The 19,922-nt window shown below is 42.8% G+C and overlaps 1 protein-coding gene and 1 pseudogene across 1 annotated transcript in view; one reads left to right on the plus strand and one right to left on the minus strand.

The window, feature by feature from the left end:
- The first annotated feature begins 294 nt into the window (after window positions 1-294).
- LOC138739196 (DNA-directed RNA polymerase III subunit RPC7-like) overlaps window positions 295-19,922 on the plus strand; it is a 36,193-nt gene continuing 16,565 nt past the window's right edge. Inside the window, exons 1-3 of the mRNA XM_069890764.1 lie at window positions 295-414; window positions 4,753-4,882; window positions 19,708-19,767. Coding sequence (XP_069746865.1) covers window positions 295-414; window positions 4,753-4,882; window positions 19,708-19,767 — 310 coding nt within the window. The remainder of the gene's footprint in view (window positions 415-4,752; window positions 4,883-19,707; window positions 19,768-19,922) is intronic.
- LOC138749195 (translationally-controlled tumor protein pseudogene) lies at window positions 18,009-18,680 on the minus strand (annotated as a pseudogene).

The following is a 19,922-nucleotide window of genomic DNA, read 5'->3' on the forward strand; positions in this document are numbered from 1 at the left end:
CCTCTGACAAGAGATGCTGCGTCAAGTCGTGTGACATTGGCTGGTCAGCGGGATCTCTGTGCAAAGCGCTTCGGAACATGCCAGCCAGGCGATCCCCTCCGTTTAATCTTCAATCGAAACTCGTGCGTGTCTGAAATTGTCAAGTTCCAATGCAATGCTGGAAAGCGGCGAGGGGCTCTTGTGCACAAGGCGTGGTCACCCTGGAGCTGGCCGCTCGCCCGCCCGCAGCCCCGGGAGAAGGAGCCCGAACACCACCTTGACTGAGAGATCGGCTGCGCCTGCAGCGGCTCCGCAATGTCTGAGAAAGGACGTGGCCGGGGTCGAACACAATTCACTTTTAATATCGAAGCTATCGGCTTTTCCCGAGGCGAGACCCTGCCTGATACTGGAGGTCAACCTCTTCCTCTCTTTCCGGTAGGTGCCATCAATTTATTTCGAAGGGGCAGAACGCCCATGGGGTGATGAGTTGAAGGAACGGTCCAGGACCCAATGTGATCGCCGTTTCTCACTCCAACCCCTTTAGAAGGAAACCCTTCAGCAGATTTGGGACATGTCTTCCCCCCACCCCCCTGGCCACTTGACACAAGAAGTGTCAACTCTTCCCTGTGGATCCACTTTAGGGATTTCCTGTTCCCTCCCCTCCCCTCCCCTCCCCTCTACCCAAGCCCACAAACACACCTTCCAGATGAAGAAGAATGTCCAATCTTAGTGTGGCCTCCTCTACATTAATGAGATCTAGGACTGACTGGGTGACCCTTTGCTGGACACCTACACTGTATGGGCTGACACTTCAGCATCCCGAGACCCACCATTTTAACCCTCCCACCCATTCCAACTGTGACATGTCTGTTCTTGGCCTCATCCATTGTCTGAGCGAGGCTAAATGTAATCTCAAGGGCAATGTACATGTTACATTCCTCTCAAACCGGCTTAGACCTAATAGCATGAACATTTGATTTGTCGAATTAAAGGTAATCCCGACGCCCATTTGATTCCATTCTTTCTATCCATTTTCCAAGTCGTCCTGTAGTTATTTTTCCCCTTCTAATTATTCTTCACTCCCCCTTTCTGGTGGTCTCTCCACCTCCCACACCTTATGACCTATAGCCTATCACCTCTGGGCCCTTTCCTCTTTGTGTACATCATATTAACATCTTCCATGAAGTCTTAATAAAGGGTCCAGACCTGAGATATTGTCTTAACGTTTCTATCCATGGACATTGTTCCACCGGCTGAGTTCCTTCAGCATTTCTTTGTCTGCTTGAGGTTCCAGCATCTGCAGCTTTTGATTCACTGTTTTCCATACTTGAGACTTTATTGCATGCTTCCAAAACTTAACATGAAATTTAAATTGATTTCCATGTTCTCTATGTTGGTTCAATGGGAAGACATTAACAATTGAGTTTCACTGGCTCCATTTCAATACAAGCCACAAAAAAAATTGTGGGGATGTCCATTCAATGATTTTAAAAAATTTGTTGGAGCTATTAAGCTTATCACTCGGTATTGGGTGAATCAAACAGGGTGTGTTGCTGACTCCCCCACTGTGATTAGTGTTAATGGGAAAGTATTTTATTAAATTGTTTCAAATAATTTATTTGAACAGTAAAATGAAATTATTTATGCATTGGTGTGATGCAATTTAATTTATCAAAACAATACATAATAAAAACTGGGATTAGGAAGTTTAAAAACCATGCTGCGAAAGTTTGCACTGTCGCATTTAAATCAGATGCAGTACTTTTTTTTATTGCTTGATCAGAAAGAGGTGTTGCAGTTAGATTTCGGAGCATGCTCAAAACACAATTGAAGCAGCCCAATGTTCTGTTTGCCATGTAGCTGGTTTGCTGCAGTTTAGTGAGATGATCACACATGTTTTGTACTGACTGGGGTAATTTATTCCAGTTCAGAAGATTAGCATAATGGATTCACAGATTCGTGTCCAATTTTATTGACTGCTGCTTCATTTAGAAAAAAAATGCTCTGTCTATTTTGTGGAGTCATCTTATTTTTAGGCCCTATCGGGTGGCCTGAACACCCCAGTATAAAGCCGCATAATCTCCACCCTTGCGGCCAAAGACGTACTCACCTGAATGCAGCAGAAGCGCCTCCGTGGTGCCGACACCAACCCTCCTCGGGGAGGGATAATTGGTGGAGTGCCGCACTCCTCCAGGCACCTGAATGTGTACATTCAGGCACCGGGGCTAGCTGATGACTCTATCAGCTGGCGACCCAACTCCCCGCTGCCTGACAGCTGTCCCCATGCCCCACAGCCTGACAGCCACCCAGTGCCTGACAGCCACCCCCCTGCCCTGCTGCCTGACATCCACCCCCCTGCCCCACTGGCTGACAGCCAGGCAGGGGCAGCCGGCAGGGAATGTCAAAGGGCGGCCGGTGTAAGCTGTTACAGCCCAGCTGACCACCCCAACACCGGGGCGGCTCTCTGCGGCATAGCAATAGCTGACTTCCCTACCCATAATCCCCCACACAGCTAAAACTGTGTGGGAAACAGAGCGGTTCCACCTGCATGGGGGATTAAGAGTAGGGAAGATGGCCATTGCTATACCGCATATTTATGACGGGTGGCGCTGCGGCACCAGTCACCCCACCTCCATCAGATCCAGAGGCGCTACGAAGTGGCTCTGGATGTGAATAGGCCATTTGAGGTGGACCAGGCAATGCTGCAAGCAGCCCATAGGGCTGCCACCTGAAAGGTGAGCATGCAAGTTAAAGTCCACTTCTGCCGCCATCCTGAAGGCAGAGGATCCACCTGAAAGGACCATTTTTTAACAAAAGCATCAACACAATTACATTTTTGGCAGCAGTGCAGGAACTGGTCGACAACACTGTGGCTACTTCACGCCACTGAGGATGATATTTTGTAAGTTTCATGTTATTTCAATTGTGATCATGTGTTCTTTGAAGACTTTTTATTGGAAATGGAGGAATTTTTAAAAGGAAATCTGTTTATCAGCAACAATTGCTGCAAGTGAAGCTCTAGATCAGTGGTTTTCAAACTTTTTCTTTCCACTCATACCACCTTAAACAATGCCTGTGCTCTGTGATTAGTAATGGATTGCTTACGGTGGAATATGGATGGGAAGGGAAGGTTGAGAATCACTGCTCTAGACCCAATTGTTACTGACGTATTTTGCTTGAGAAAAATTGTCATTGGCCCATTTCCTTTGGAGTTATGAAACCGTGCACATAATGAGTCAATTAGGTACGATTAAAACCGTGGTTTTCAAACCTTTTTCTTTCCACTCACATATCACCTTATGCAGTCCCTTACTAATCACAGAGCACCGATGGCATAGGGAATACATAGGGTGGTATGTGAGTGGAAAGAAAAAAAGTTTGAAAACCACTGTTCTCGGTCATATGACTAAATAGAAAATAAAACATTTCATGTAAAATTGGATGAACTATAGCCATCATGTATGTTTCTTTCCTGTGTATATTTCAGTGACATAGTCCGAAAAACTGTTGAGATGTAGATGGAAGGTGCTTCGAGTAGCAAGAGGGGTTAAGAACTTGGGACAAAAGAAAAACAAGGCAAAGCAATCTAAAGTAATTAAAATAAGAATTGGGAGTCAGAGAATGCTATTTGGCTCCTTGAACAAGGTCCATCACTTCTATACTATACAATTCCATGAAATCAAGTTGTGAGAAGAACTGAGACAGCATCATGGAGGGATTAACAAATGAACAAAAGTTTGACAGTATTGTGGGGAAATGTGAAAGTGCCCACTTAAGAGAAATAAAATAGCTGAATATTGTTTAAGTGAAGAGAGACAACTGAATGCACATGAATCTGGGTATCGGACTTGAAACACAAAATTAAGGATGCAAATGGAGTAAGTATTTAGATAGAAAAATATAATTTTTGTTCTTTTATTTTGAGAGGAATGGATATATAAAAGTATAGAAATCTTGCTGCAGTTCAACAGGAAGTGGGTGAGCCCACAGCTGGAGTACAGTGTACATAACCTTGGGCGACAGGATAGGAAAGATTCACTTTGTTGGTTTCTAAAATGAGGGGTTGGCTTTTTTGGATAAAGTGAGGCCTCTTCTTTTTACGTAGAAAAAAATGAGAAGGGGAAGATTGACAGAATAGATGCTAAGTGGAAGTTTACAATTTTGAGGCAATTTAGATCTTGGCAACAGGTTCAGAAAAGCAATTCATGCATTTAACACGGCGAGGAAAAATTTCTTCTGAAGCTTGTGAATCTTCAGAATACTTTGCTTCAGAGCAGTGGAATTTAAATCAATGAAAGGCTCACATTTTCAGCTTGTTGGAGAGGCTGAGATAGTCAGATTTTTAGATTATACGAGAGGCGCAAGTCATTCGAGCAGGCAGGAAAATGGAGTTGATGCCTTGATCAGTTGAGCACTGAAATGCCAGGGCAGTCTCAAAGGCAGTTGTAGCTTGTTCTTGCATTTATTTCTTGTGTTCTTGCAGTTAAACCCATTTCTATGGTTGATATTTGGAAGGGGAAATTGGAGCAGGGGTGAGACCAAAATAAAAAGAAAAATGCATTTATGATGACAGAAATAGTTTGGCTCCTCAATGAAAAATAGTTTCGGTAATAATTTGAAATGACTTGTCAATTAATAATTTTAAATGATTTTGAATTTCTTTGCTGCAGTGAATTTCATTTCCCTTGATGGAAATTTTATTTGGATCAATAATAGTTATCTGGTTACAGCTAATGTTACTGTCCAATGATAATCTGTATTACCAATCTGTAGCCCACAGAATATAAGCCTGTCCCCTTGAATACAGGGGAAGATGTAAACTATATCCTAGCCTTAAAGCAGGAGTTGAGGGGAGCCTGCAAGAAACTGCCTTACTTTCTTGAACCTGCTATTGAAAAGAAAGGTAAGAACTTGTATCTTACAAAAGTATCTCCATTATTGTATAGAGCTATTGAGCTGTATTGCTTTGAAATGAACCTGTGAAGTTGCTTGGAATTTACTAGAAGGAAAATGCCTTTCAGTATAATTTACACTCTGCATGAAAATCACACTTTCTTTTTGCACAAGCATTGCACAGCAATTGATTGCATGATTGTCTGTCTTGGATTTTTGCTGGAAACAGACACCTCCATGACTCCGTGGCACACCCAGCTTGCACATTAGACCGCAACTCATTTTGCATCCATACAGCTACCGGACCATCAGAATTTCAAAACAATCAGATGTACGTGATTGTAGTCTTGCTGAATGTCGGTCCAGAGACCAGACTTGTGCAAATTGTGTCAGATGACATCAAGCAAATTATGACAAAACAAGGGAGCTTTCAAGTCATCTTATCGGTGCCAGTCGAGAAAGAGCCATCCATTCTAATCAATTGGTCTGTGGCCCTATACATCACAGTTCTTTGAGTATTGACCACTGCATTTCTAAAACCTGGACGGGAATTGCAGTCACAAATTCACAACCTCATTCCTATACCTGGGAAATTCAAAGTTGTTGCATCTTGTGACCCTCTTCAAGAATGGAGATGTCCAATAATGAGAACTGCAGAGGGATTTCCCTGTCATCTGCTGCATAGAACTTGGTGCCTGGACCCACTCTAAGCACTTCCTTCCATTGGCTTGCCAAGCTGCTGACCAAGGAGGAAGGATTCCACACACAAAGAGACAAAACTAAACATGTGCGTGTCATCTCTAAGAAATGCAGGGAACAACATACTGACCTTTGATGCTTTCAACTCGGTCAAGAGTGACTGTGAGTCTCTCCTTCATTTGGTTGCCTTAAGAAACTGATATCATTCCATTCACTACGTGCTGCCAAGGAAGCTGTGTTCATAACAAATTAGCCAAAATTGATCCCAATGGCCTGCTGACAAGTGTCCAGCCAGCCAGGTTGTTCCTTCATCGCAGAGCTCTTTTTCCTGTGTTTCTCTTCACTGTCGTTGTTGTGCCTCGCCTCCAACAAACTTCTCGCTAGACTGGAGCCAAACCACAGGACAACTTTGCAGTTCATGTGACCTCTGCTCCAGCTCCAAGGTCACAATGACATCACTGGTCCAGCTGCCGTGTACTGGTTGTACTGGTTCACGTATATCTAGCCGCTGAGATCCAAGTCCTTGTCAATTCATTCACTTAGGAGTACAGAACGATGAGTCTGGCGCTTAACATCTGCAAAGGCTTTCTGCTGGTGCTCAGCTTGCAGATGAATTGCCATAGAATAATCAATGTGATCCGTCTATCTCGGGTGAGTTTTGTTTCTGGTTAGTGTCCAACTATGTCCTGCTTGTAGATTCATATATGAGAAAGGGTATTTTCCTCCCAAGTGTGATCTATAGTGTGTAGCTGCCAAATTGGATCACTGTGGGATGTGTGAACCAACTGACACAAGGGACCATGTAATTGACCAAGTCCTTTTCAGCATGACAGGGGTGTGGACATTTTCCTGATCAGCTGGGATGAGGAGAAGCCCTTTGACATAATGGATGTGCACACCACAGGGGGCTTTAGTGGGAGTTGCTGGAGACAAATATCAGTAATGCAATCTAAATCAATGAGTGGGTAACTTTCCCGCTGTTTAGAGTAAAGCAAGTTATACACGTTCCCCGGTCACCTTTTGCCAAATCCATCAGGAAGGGTGTGGGTATAAGAAAGGTGTCGTGCCAGGCAGTGGAAGTACACAGATCAAAGCCTCCCTGAACATGGTTATTGGCATCATCTTCTGCTCACACTCAAGGCTAGTTCTCAGATGGATCAGCATCTGTAGACAGTTTGAGCTGGATTCAGGTACCTGAAGAGCACAGCTAAGCCTAACCAGTTCAGAATCAAGTCTGACTGCCTGAAGGTGCTGGGTATCTGGTTTGGAGGGGCTGAGGGATGCAACAGAAAATGGCTGGAGTGGATAGACATGAATGTAAAGCTGGGCCTTTCCCCTCTCAATGGTGGGTAAGATCCTGGTCATCAGGTGGAAAAGCTGTCAAGGTTACTTTACCAGGTGCAGATTTGACCCATACCCTACTATTCCACTGTCACAGGCCATTTTCCATTCCACCCACAGATCCAAGATGGAATGCATCCAATTAAATTGTGATGGATAAGTCCAGAGACAATGGTGGGGGGGGGGGGGGGGGGGGGGGGGGCGGCGTGGTGGCGCAGTAGCGAACCCAGCATTGCCCTTGTCCTGATAACCATCTTTGCCTGTGGCTGTGCCCAATTGTGCATAGAACTGGATATGCAAACACCAAGTGACACACTGCAATGATGATCAATCTGCTCCCGATGCTGCAAAGGATGGGTGTGGTCTCTTTGCCATGCAATGGCTTATTCTTGCCACACTACCAGTACTTCATGGAAAAGCTGAGGAAAGCACCTTTGACCACAAATCCATCAAGCAGTGGTTAGTAGAGAACATCCTGCAGGCATTGGGAGAAAGATGTGTTGGGATGGTTTCCTGGTGTCAAAACCATGTTGCAGAATGCTCATCTGGGCTGATAAGGATGCAAGAGGTCTCTCCTGAGCATCTCTGATCTTTAGGCTGTTTGCATTACCAAATAAATGTCCAGAGCCGCCTGAAACTTATTGGTCTTCCATAGCAATGAGATGTCCATAAGTGAATGTGGTTGCCTGGCACATTTTAGGCTACAGGAGTGCATGCTGAAAGATGAACTGTAGTTTGTGGGGAGGAACTGCATTTTGAGGTCTTTCCACCACTCGTCATCAAAGGTCAAAGCCATGCAAAAAGTCTATCTAAACATTTGAAGTTTGCATTGTCTTAAGGAACTATTTAATTGGTTTTGGTGCCTTGACCTAGACTGTGCTAACACAACAAATATGTAGACCTGATAATACTTTGAATGTACAGATTGAACATCATGGAATACAGAGAAGGCCATGCATTCTTCTTGTATTTCCTGTATAAACATGGGAAATTTAAAAAAAGTTTCTGTGTAGATAACTGTCCATGATTATTACAGCAAAGCCCATGTGGAAACAGTCCTTCACATGTAATAGTTAATTTTTGTAATTAACTATTACAATAATAGTTAATATTGTAACTATTACATTGTTACACTATCCAAATCCTGTTATACCCTTGTAACAGTTCTGGAAGATAGGTGAGCATTGTTGATGTCTTCAGTGCAATCAAAGATGGACCATAATTGTTGATCTTACCGGCAACATCCAGATTCCAAAAAGAATGAATGAAACTGAAAGCCATGAGTGATGAGGGAAAGAGTGATATGCCACTGTAAATTAGATAGTGGATGTCAAGGTGGGGTATTGATGTAAAATAACTTGATCCACTTTAAACCCCATCCCACCCCTCTTCCCATTCCTGATCCTAGCTCCAACTCCTGTCTGAACTTTTTCTTTCGACTTCCCTACCCCATCTCCAATGATGAATGGTCTGTCCTCAGCAAAGGTCTCGCCTTTATGCTTTTAGAGTGAATCAATGGACATGATACTGAACACTTGTTCCATTGTTTCCTTCAATGTGCTTACTTCTTTGACAAGTAATCCCAACACCCCCCCCCCCCCCCGCCCAATGATCCTTTCACCTATCTCCAATTGTGCTCCTCCTCTTGGATAGACACCCCACCCCAGCAACTTTCCTGCTCTTGACCTTCTCATCTCCGATTGCTGATGGGACATTAATTGCTTGTGTTTCTCCAATCCACTCTTAACCTTTGCCACCCCCGAACATACTGCTCTCCATTCACTCCAAACCTGTGTAAGTGTCCATGTTTTTATTGTTGCTTTTACAAGTCTTGCAAGGGCTGTGTGGAATGAAAAGTTACTTGGCTCAGCAAAAAAAACCCAAAATGAGTGATAATAAGCAAAGAAACATGACAAGAAAATGAGTCATTGTGTCTCAGTGGCAGGTGGCAATAGAAAACAGCCTCTCATGATAAGAATGTGGCTTTGTAAAGACATAATTCATACTTTTTCTGTGCTGTATTCGTGTTCAACGTGCTGTGGTGGTGGCAATCTACAGTGAACCTGGAGTGTCTCTTTTCTTTTTATTGTGAAAGATTGTGCTTAGCCTATGAGAGCTGAGCTCGTGTGGGGAAATAGCTGTTGGGCTGCATCACTCTCTCTCTCTCTCTGACTGGGTTTCTCTTGCTTTGCAAACCTGGTTTATCAGTGTTCAGAGTTTTCTTAGAGTTCGAGAGGCATATGGAAATCAGTGTGATACAAAACACCAATTTCACTCTCAATCTCGCAGGCAAAGAAGGTGCAGTTGTGGTCTGGCGCAGTAGTAACCATCTTATAAATTCTTTCATATCTTTGCCTTCTTCATCTTCCTTAAGGCCCACTATCTTTATATTGTTTCTCCTATTATAGTTTTCCATTATATCCATCTTCTGAGCTAAAAACTCCTGTGTTTCTTTAACTTTTTTATCAGTTTCTTCCAATTTTCTTTTTAAGTCATCCACTTCCATTTCTACGGCTGTTTCTTGTTCTTCCACCTTGTCTACTCTTTTCCCCATTTCTGTCATGACCAGCTCTAATCTACTCACTTTTTCTTCTGTACCTTTTATTCTTCTTTTTATTTCACTAAATTCTCGTGTCAGCCATTCTTTTAATGCTTCCATTTATTCTTGAATTTTTTTTTTAATCTATGTACTGACCATTCCCTTTATCTTCTATTTCTCTGTGCAGAGCTTGCTATTCTCCTTCTTCTGTGTCTGCTCTAGAGTTTGTGTCTTCTACTTCTCTTCCTTGTATCTGTGTCTCTTCTGACTTTCTTATTGGGCTGTTTGTCTCAGTTTGTTGGGTATTTCTTTTATGGTGTCTTGATGTTGGTCATCTTCTTTTGGGCTGGTTATCTGTTGTGTCTCTGGTTTCCTTTTTTCATTCTCATCCCTCCTATTCCCGTTATTTTCTGTATCTTCCCGCTGGGAGCCCTGCTGTCGGGTCTTTCTCAGCTGTTCGTGCTGTGGAGTTCCGGCGTCTTTTCTTCTTCTTTTCTTCCCGTTGTTTTTGGCTTTTCTTTCTTTGGTGCCATTTCCTTCACACCTTTAATTTTTGTGATTTGTGTGTCTGGGGCTTTGCTTTTTTTTTCACTTTATTCCTTCTTTTCTGGAGAGGGCTGGTATTATCCTACCGGCCACTACTCCATCACGTGACTCCTCCCTAGTAGTAACCATCTTGATTGTTGCTATGGAGCTTCTCTCAACAGAGCGCAATCGATTCAGTCTTCTTCCAAATTTGATTTTCAACTTTCAATTGTCTTCCAATCCATCCTATTGATTAACGGGTCAATAGTCCAGATTTTCTTTGACTTGAAGATCCATCTTTTATTCACTAACAAGTCAGTAACATCCCATTTTATTGACTAAATATAGCAACCATCTTCCTTTATAGTCACCTGGAGAGCTTGGAATGTCCTTATTTATGACTTCTTCATCGAAAAAGATCCATAATAAAGTTGAATCAAGTTTTCCAAGGTTTATTAGATCTTGTTATTACTTATCAACTTTGATATTCGATTAAAAAATACTTAATAAGTTACTTGAAATGGTCAATAAAGTTTTAGGTCTATTCAAAGGCCCTCTATCTTCTCAGAACAATTCAAAACTGCAGTCTTATCTTGAAACCACGAAGAGAGACCTTGGTCTCACAGGCTGCAACCACAGACACACTCAAAAGAATTTAAAACAACAGACTGGCAGGCCAAATATATCAGTAATTTTAAGACATTTTAAATCTTACAGGTATTGTGACCTGTACATTGCATTGGAAAGGACAAATATTAGCTCTTGGGCATCTCATCATCAGGACATCATCTCCCAGATCATCATGAACCTCATCATTTCTCCAAGTAAACTGCCTCCAACCTGTTAGTTCCCAACTTGATCCTGCCTACTTCTATCTCCAACCCAAGATTCACAGACATAACTGGCCTGGCAGACCCTTTGTTTCTTGTGCTGCTCTACTGAACATATCTCCTCATACCTTGACATCATCTTGTTCCCCACCCCACCTTGACAGTCCCTTCCCACCTATGCCTGGGGCTCCCACTCGCCCTTTCCACTCTTGGAAAATTTCACTTCTCTGTCCCTCATTGCCTTATCTTCATTATGGATGGGCAATCCCTTTACACATCCATTCATAAGAATATAAGCCATTTGGCCCATCGAGCCTGCTCCACCACTGAATACGATTATGGCTAATCTGATGATTGGCAAATCTCCAGCTTTCTGACTTTTCCCCATGTCCCTTAATTCCCTTATGATGTAAAAATCTATTTTTCAATCTTACCTGAAGTACATTTACTGAGGTAGCCTCCACTACTTCAGTGGGCAGAGAATTCCATAGATTCACTATTCTCTGGGAAAGCTGTTCCTTCTCATCTCCTTCTTAAATTTACTACCCTGAATCTTGAGGCTATGTCCTCCAAATCTTGTCTCGCCTACCAGTGGGAAAATTCTTGTCTATCTCCATCTTACCTATTCCTTTTATAATTTTGTACATTTCTAGAAGATCCCCTATCAGTGTACTCGGGAACCACTACCCAACTCTTCCTTCACCACACCGATGACTGCACTGGTGCTACCTCCTGCACCTGACCTATGCAGACTTTGACAATTTCATTAACTTCATTCCCAAATTTCTACCAGTTCTTAACTTGAACCATTTCTGACATCTCTCTCCCCTTTGTTGACCTCTCTGTCTCTATCTCAGGTGAAAAATATCTGTTACAAAATTCACTGACTCTCACAGCTCGAGTGTCCTCCATAATTTTTGGGACAAAAACACGTTTTTCCTTTATTTGCGCCTGTGCTTCACAGTTTTACATTTATAATCAAACAATTTACATATAACTAAATTGTTCCTGCCCCATTGAATTGGTCTCTCCTTACCTTAACTCTGTTTTAACTCCTTCCCCCAACCTTGTCCAGTCCCTCTCCACCAACATCCAGGACACTTCACATACCCTCCATCACTTCAACAACTTACTTGATTTCCTCATATGTACCATGGATATCCAATCCATTTACACCTTCATTTCCCCATACTAAAAGCCTCAAAGCCCTTCGTTTCTTTCAGGATAATACAACCAAACAGTTCCCCTTCACTACCACCCTCGTCTGGCTGGCGGAACCTGTCTTCACCCTCAAAAATTTCTCCTTTGGCTCATCCCACTTTCTCCAAGTCAAAGGGGTAGCCATGGGTACCTGCAGGAGCCCCAGCTGTGCCTGCCTTTTTGTTGGCTATGTGAAGCATCCATGCTACAATCCTGCAAAGGAAAGGTCCCTCAACTCTTCACCTGTTACATTGATGACTACTTTGGTGCTGCCTCATGTACCTGCGATGTGCTAATTCTCTTCATCCACTTTGCTGCCAACTTCTACCCCCAACCTCAAATTTCACTTGATCCATCTCTAGTAACACTCTCCCTTTCTTCAATCGGTCTCCATCTCAGGAGACAAACTCCCAACAGACATCTTCTAGAATCCCACCAACTCCTCCCACAGCTACCTCGACGACCCCTCTTCCCACCTTGTCCCCTGTAAGGATTCCATTCCATTCTCCCAATTCCTCCATCTCCGTTGTATCTACACCCAGGATGAGGACTTCCATGTCAGATCATCAGAGGTGTCCTCCTCCTTCAAACAATGTGGCTTTCCCTCCATCACCATCAACTTGGCACTCACCCGCATATTCTCCATTACCTGCACATCTGCCCTGGCCCCCACACGCAACAAGGACAGAATTCCTCGCCCTCACCCACCACTCCACCAGCAAGCAGCCAACATGTCCTCCTCTGCCATTTCCGCCACCTACTCCGTGATCCCACTACATTTCCCTCTCCTCCTCTCTCTGCCTTCTTCAGAGTCTGCTCCCTCTATGACTCCTTTATCCACTCCTCCCTCCCCACTTGTGCCCATATCCACAGAAGATGGTCTCCTCTAGATTGGATATACTGGACCCAGACTGGGAGATCACTTTGTTGAGCACCTCAGGTCTGTCTGCCTCAACAGCATGGATCTCCCAATGTTTACCCATTTCAATTCTCCATTCCATTCCCTTGCCGACATATCTGTCCGTGGCCTTATGTATTGCCAGACTGATGCAACCTGTAAATTGGAGGAACAACACCTCATTTTCTGACTGGGCACCCTCCAATCAGATGGCATTAATATCGACTTCTCTGGCTTTTGTTTAAAAGCTAGCCCCCTTCTCCCTGTGGTCTCTCCAGTCCCTGTCTCCTTTCACACAGACATGGTAAATTCTATCTAGTCCCTGATTATATCCAATTTTGTAGGTCTGAATTCCTCCCCCATTGTTTGAATTGTAAGACTTTCTGATATAACCTGCTTCTACTTTTTCTGGTTTTTCCTTGAAGGGCTCCAGGCCTGAAACTTCGGCAATATATCTTTGACTCCTATAGATGCTGAAAAGACCAGCTGAGTTCCTCCAGCATTTTGGTGTGTTTACTACACCACAAGATGCTAAGCCACAGAAACAGGATGGCTAGATTACAGTTTCCCAAGAAATATTTAAAAGAACCTGCAGAATTCAGGAAAAGGGTCTTGTGGACAGATGAAAGTGATGGCAAAACCAAAGTGTGGAGATGTAAAGGAACTGCCCAAGATCCAAAACATACCACCTTTGCACCTATATTTCTGTATATGGTCTTCTGTGGACTATACTCATTGCCCCATCTACTCCTGCCTCCTGAAGAATGTTGCTGATCTGTCGAACATACAGTACATTTGGGGATTTTTCTTCATTACGATGAGAATTCTTCTGTTATCAGCAGTGGAGATCTTCCTTGGAATACCAATCCCTTTGCGACTACTGAGCTCACCAGTACATTCTTTTTTCTTAATGGTGTTCTAAACAGCTGATTTTGGTGTCCTAAGGATTGGGACGATGTCTCTTACTGTTTTATTCTTGTTTTTCAGCCTCATTATGGCTTCTTTGACTTTCATTGGCACAACTCTGGTCCTCATAAAGAAAAATGGCAACTCCAGACTCTAAAGGTGATCAAAAGCTTTGAAGCAAGCCTAGCTCTCTTATACCTGCACCAATGAAGCAATTATTCCTTATGGGGACACCTCAAGCAGTCCAGATCGGAAACAGCATCTCCAAGACTATCATACTGAGCACAACCCCCCCTCCCACCCACCAAGGGCTGTGTGCTTAGTCAACTACTGACCCACGATTGTGCAGCTAAATACAGCTCGAGCTACATCAAGTTCGCTGACGACATGACAGTGGTGGGCCTTATCAGTAAGAAAGAGAAGGCAGCATGCAGAGATGAAGTGCAGGCACTAATGAACTGGTGCAGCTCAAACAGCCTGTATCTGAACTTTAAAAAAAATAAGAGATGGTTGTCGACTACAGGAGGGCCTGGGGACATCGAGCTCCCTTGACCATTGATGGCTCTATCAAGTTCCTCAGTGTGCACCTGGCGGAGAATCTCACCTGGTCCCTTAACAACAGCTCCATAGCCAAGAAATACTGTGAAGGCTGAGCAAAGTCCATCTCCCACCTTCTATCCTCACTGCGTTCTACAGAGGATATATTGAGAGCATCCTGTGCAACTGCATCACCTGGTTTGGAAGCTGTACTACCTCAGACCGCAAGACCCTGCAGAGGATAGTGGAGTCAGCGGAAAAGACCAATGGAGAACCTCTTCCTAGCATGGAGGATATCTACTACACTCGATACAAGTGGAAAGCAAAATCAAATCTAGAATATGCATTTTAATTACACATGAATTGTTTGATTATTAATGTAAAACTCTGGAGCACAGGGGCAAATAAACAAAAAAATTGTCTTTGTCCCAAACATTATGTAGGGGACTGTATCACAAATACCACCTACAAATTTGCTGATGACATTACACTCATCGGCAGAATCACAGACGGCAATGAGGAAGTGTACAGGAACGAGATAGATCTGCCTGATGAGAGGTGTCACAACAACCTTGTCCTCAACATTAGCAAAACTAAGCAACAGATTACGGATTTCAGGAGGGGGAAAGTTGGAGAATATGAACCAGTCCTCATCGAGAAGTCAACAGTGGAAAGGGTGAAGAACTTCAAATTCCTGGGTATCAACATCTCTGAAGATCTATCCTGGGACCTCTATGTGGATGTACTCATGAAGAAGATTCACCAGCGGCTGTCCTTTCTGAGGAGTTTGAGGAGACTTAGTGTGTCACCAAATACTTGCAAATTTCTGCAGGTGCACTGTGGAGAGCATTCTGTCTGGTTGCATTACTCTGGTATAGAGAAGCCAATGCACAGGACAGGAAAAGACTGCAGAGAGTCGAGAGCTTGGCCAGCTTGTCACTCTTAGCGAGGACATCTACAAGGGGTGATGTCTTAAGAATGGAACTTCTGTCCTCAATGGCCCTCACCACCCACCTCATTGCACCTTCACACTGCTACCATCTGGAAGGAAGCACAGGAGCCTGAAGATGAACACCCGATGGTACAAAATCAGCTTCTTCCCCTCTGCCATCAGATTTCTGAATGTACAATGGACTACACAAACTACCTCACTTTCTCTTACTTTTTGCACTAATTTATTTTTAGTGTAATATTTGCACTACTGATGCTGCTGGAAATACAATAAATTTCATGCCATATTCATGACAATAAATTCTGATCTCTCTTGTAAGGATGCCGCCCCCCTTCTCCCATTTCCAGTGCCTCTGCTCATCTGTTGGCCTTCCACTTCAGGGCAGCTGACCTGTCCTCTTTCTCTAAGATGTGTGGATTTACCCCAAACATCTTTGATAAAAACTTTACCTGTATTTTTCATGATCCCTGCCACCCCCTAGGCCAAAACTCCATTGGTCCTCACTTTCCAAGACACCATCCTCCACTCCTGACTCATTATCCACTGATACTTCTGTCACCTTCAGCATGATCACGCCACCAACCACATCTTCCTCTTCCACCCCCATCTGCTTTTTGCAGCGGTCAGTCTCACTGAGACTCCCCAGTCTGCACTTCCAGTTGTAACCACAAAAAGTGTTCCATCCAGGAGCACAAACATTGTAGCTTTTAGGTTGGTCAGAGGTTTACATGCAGATTGTCCAACTGAACCTTCTGCATTGCTGTATCTTGTAGGCTTCCTCGACATTGGTGAGATCATTTGCAGATTAGTTGCTTCACCCAACACCAAGACACTGTGGGTTTAACCTTGAATTTCCTGTAGCCAACTCCCCCAAACATACTTGCATAGATACGTCTGTCCTAGGCCTCCTCCATTGTCAGGGAGAGACCAAATGTAAACTTGAGGAACAAAACATCATATTCTTCCCAGACAGCCTTAAAATTAATGGTATGAGCATTGATACTTTTTTTAAACTTGAGGTATCTGCATCTGGTTCCACTCTATCATTTCTTTTTTTTACGTACGCCTCTACTTATTTTTCTCTCTAATCCTCTCCCCCAGTCCTTCCATCTACCTGCCTCTCCATCTCTCAAACCTTCTGACAAATGTTGCATTACATCGACCCCCCCCCCCCCCCCCCCCACCCTTCAGCTTCTTGCCCCCTTCATATAGAGTGCTCTCCATATTGTTTGGGACAAAGATACAACTTTTTCTTTATTTGCCCTTGTGCTCCACAGTTTTAAATTTGTAATCAAACAATTCATATATGATTGAAGTGCACATTCCAGATTTTATTCAAGGTTATTTGTATACATTTTGGTTTGACCATGTAGAAATTACAGCACTTTTTAATGGACAGTTGTCTCATTTCAGGCCACCATAATATCTGGGACAGAGCAATGGTATGGGCATTAAAGTAGTCATATTTAGTACTTCGTTGCACATCCCTTGAAATCTGTGATTTACCAGATGCTGAATATCTTCCCTGGTGATGCTCTGTCAGGCCTCAACTGCAGCCATCTTCAGATCTTGCTTGTTTCGGGGGCTTGTCCCCCTAAGTTTTCTCTTCAGCATATGGAAAGCATGTTCAATTGGATTTAGATCAGGTGGTTGACTTGGCCATTCAAGAATTTTCCAGTTTTTAGCTTTGAAAAAGTTGCTTTAGCAGTATGTTTGGGATCATTGTCTGCGTCACCCAATAAGTTTGGAAGCATTTGCTTGAATTTGAACAGATAGGATGTTTCTGTGTACCTCAGAACTCATTTTGCTACTGCCATCAGCAGTTACATCATCAATGAAGATAAGTGCACCAGTACCTGTGGTAGACATACATGCCCAGACCATAACACCCCAACCACCATTTTTCACATATGAGGTATGTTTTGGCTTCTGGCCAGTTCCTTTATACCTCCACACTTTGCTCTCGCCATCACTCTTATACATAATCAGAGTTAATCATGGTCTCATCTGTCCACAAGACCTTTTTCCAAAATTCTGCAGGCTGTTTTAAATACACCTTGGCAAACTAATCTAGCCATCCTGTTTCTGTAGCTAACACAATGGCTCTCAACCTTTTTTTTTCCACTCACATATCACTTTAAATAATCCCTATGCCCCCAATGCTCTGAGATTAGTAAGGGATTGCTTAAGGTGGCATGTGTGTGGGAAGAGAAGATTGAGAATCACTGCTCTAGACCCAATTGTTACTGATGTATTTTGCTGGAGAAAAATTGCCATTGGCCCATTTCCTTTGGAGTTATGAAACCATGCACATAACAAGTCAATTAGGGACAATTAAAACAATGATTTTCAAACTTTTTCATTCCATTCACATGCCACCTATGGCACAGGGAATACTTGGGGTATGTGAGTGGAAAGACAAAGGTTGAGAACCACTGAGCTAACGTGGTTTGCAACTTGCAGTGTAGCCTCTGTACTTCTGTTCAAGAAGTCTTCTGTGGACAATAATCATTGACACATATTCACCTGCCTCTTGAACATTGTTTCTGATCTGTTGGACAGGTGTTTGGGACTTTTTCTTCATTAAGAAATTCTGCCATCAGCAGTGGGGTTTTCCTGAGCCTACCAGTACCTCTGCCATCACTGGGCTCAACATTCTGCTCTTTTAATTTTTTTTTTCATTTTTTGAGGGGGGGGAAATTAATGCACTTTATTACACTCAGTTAAAACAATGTTCATTTGCAATAAATCAACTCAGTGATACCAGATCCATGTTTATTGCAGGTAACAGGAACATTTCAGGTCATTATGATTGATCAATTCAACATGATGAATTGCAGGCAGCAGATTTAACATTTCTCAATTTCCAAACCATCCTTGAAGAAAATCATATGTGGAGTTTCGTCATTACGGTAATCTAATAATCCAATTGCGCCTTCGTAGTTCATTCTCTCACCTGAATAAAACTGATAGTCTCCAAATTTTTTGAGAATGTTTAAGAGTACCCTTAGCATTGCTAGTAAAATCTTCCAATTCTTCTGGGTTTTCCTTTAGAACTCTTTCTTTCAGGCGTTTCAGGTACTGCTTTATGTAAATCATGTAGTTATCTTTGCTGAAAGTCAATTCGTTTGAGATGGTGATTCAATACAATGTCAACACCACTGACAGGGTGATTCTCAGAATGCTGGACTGGACATTCTTGGGAAGCATTGCCATGCCACCAATTAAAGTCATCAATTGCACCTTCTGTTCTGCAAATGAGCTTCCCCTCCACCTGGTAAGTGATGCTCTTCAGATCTTCCTTGATCTTATAGATATCGGAGAACATCTCATCTCCCGAAATAATACACTTGTAAATCTTCATGGCGGAGGAACCACAAGCACACAATGGCCCTACAGCACCGACCGAAAAAGCCTGCTCTTTCTTCTTAATGATGTTCCAAACAGTTGATTTTGGTCATCCTTAGGTTTGGGATGATGTGTCTTACTGTTCTATTCTTGTTTTTCAGTCTCTTTGACTTTCGTTGGCACAACTTGGGTCTTCATCTTGAAAAATAGCAACTACTCACTCTAAAAGTGATCCAAAGCTTGGAAGCCAACCTAGCTCCCTTACACCTGCACCAATGAAGCAATTATACATACCTGAATACTCACAAACCCCCGTGAAGCCAAATGCCCCAGACATTATGGGGCCCTGAAATGGGAGAACTTTATATGTGTTATAATTTCAACACGGTAAAATCAAAATGTATACAAATGACCTTGAATAAAATCTAAATCATTTGATTACAAATTTAAAACTGTGACAAATAAAGGGGACAAAAAGTATCTTGTCCCCAACATTATGGAGGGCATAATATGTAATATTCCCCCCCCCCCCCCATTACCTTAGGCTTGATTAAAGTCTCTGCACCTTATATGTATGTTTACTGATCATTTCTTCCCATGGATGCTGCTTGGCCTGCTGAGTTCCTCCACCATCTCATTGCTTAATATTCTTCAGACGGTGTTGAAGGCAGGATTTGAAATTCATTGCATTGATCATTGATACTTCATGTTTTATTTTCATCACCACCAGATGGCAGCCAAAGTAAAAGTCAACACTGCGATCCGAATTAGTGGACGATATTGAGGAAAGGCTCAAGCCTGACTTTGACCTGCTGAATTTCTCCAGCACTGTGTTTTTACTTCTGCAGATGTCCGTGTTTTACTCCAGTGAAACTGTTTGATCTTCATTGAATGTTGATCGCATAATTATATTTCAGCACGTGTAATAAAAAACAGGATGAAGAAACCTTTTTAAATTATCATTACTAAAAGCTGATTGAAACCATAAATGAGTGAACCACTAAATTCTGTAATGAAGTTGCTTTGAAATGCCTATTTGAAATATAATTCTTCAATTTAGATGTTGACAGATATTCGGAGAAGTATATTGAAAAAGATAGCAACAAGGAATGGACACCAGGTAACTGCACATAATTTGTTTGCTCATATTGATGTATTTCTACTGTGCTTAACATACAACCCTGACCCAAAGCACTCCAAAGTCTCCCATTGATTTGGCTGATTGCATGTAGCACTCTCCTTTGATTATACTGGCTTTCATCCATATTCAAGATG

Source organism: Narcine bancroftii, chromosome 1 (genome assembly GCF_036971445.1).
Source record: "Narcine bancroftii isolate sNarBan1 chromosome 1, sNarBan1.hap1, whole genome shotgun sequence".
Lineage (NCBI taxonomy): Eukaryota > Metazoa > Chordata > Chondrichthyes > Torpediniformes > Narcinidae > Narcine > Narcine bancroftii.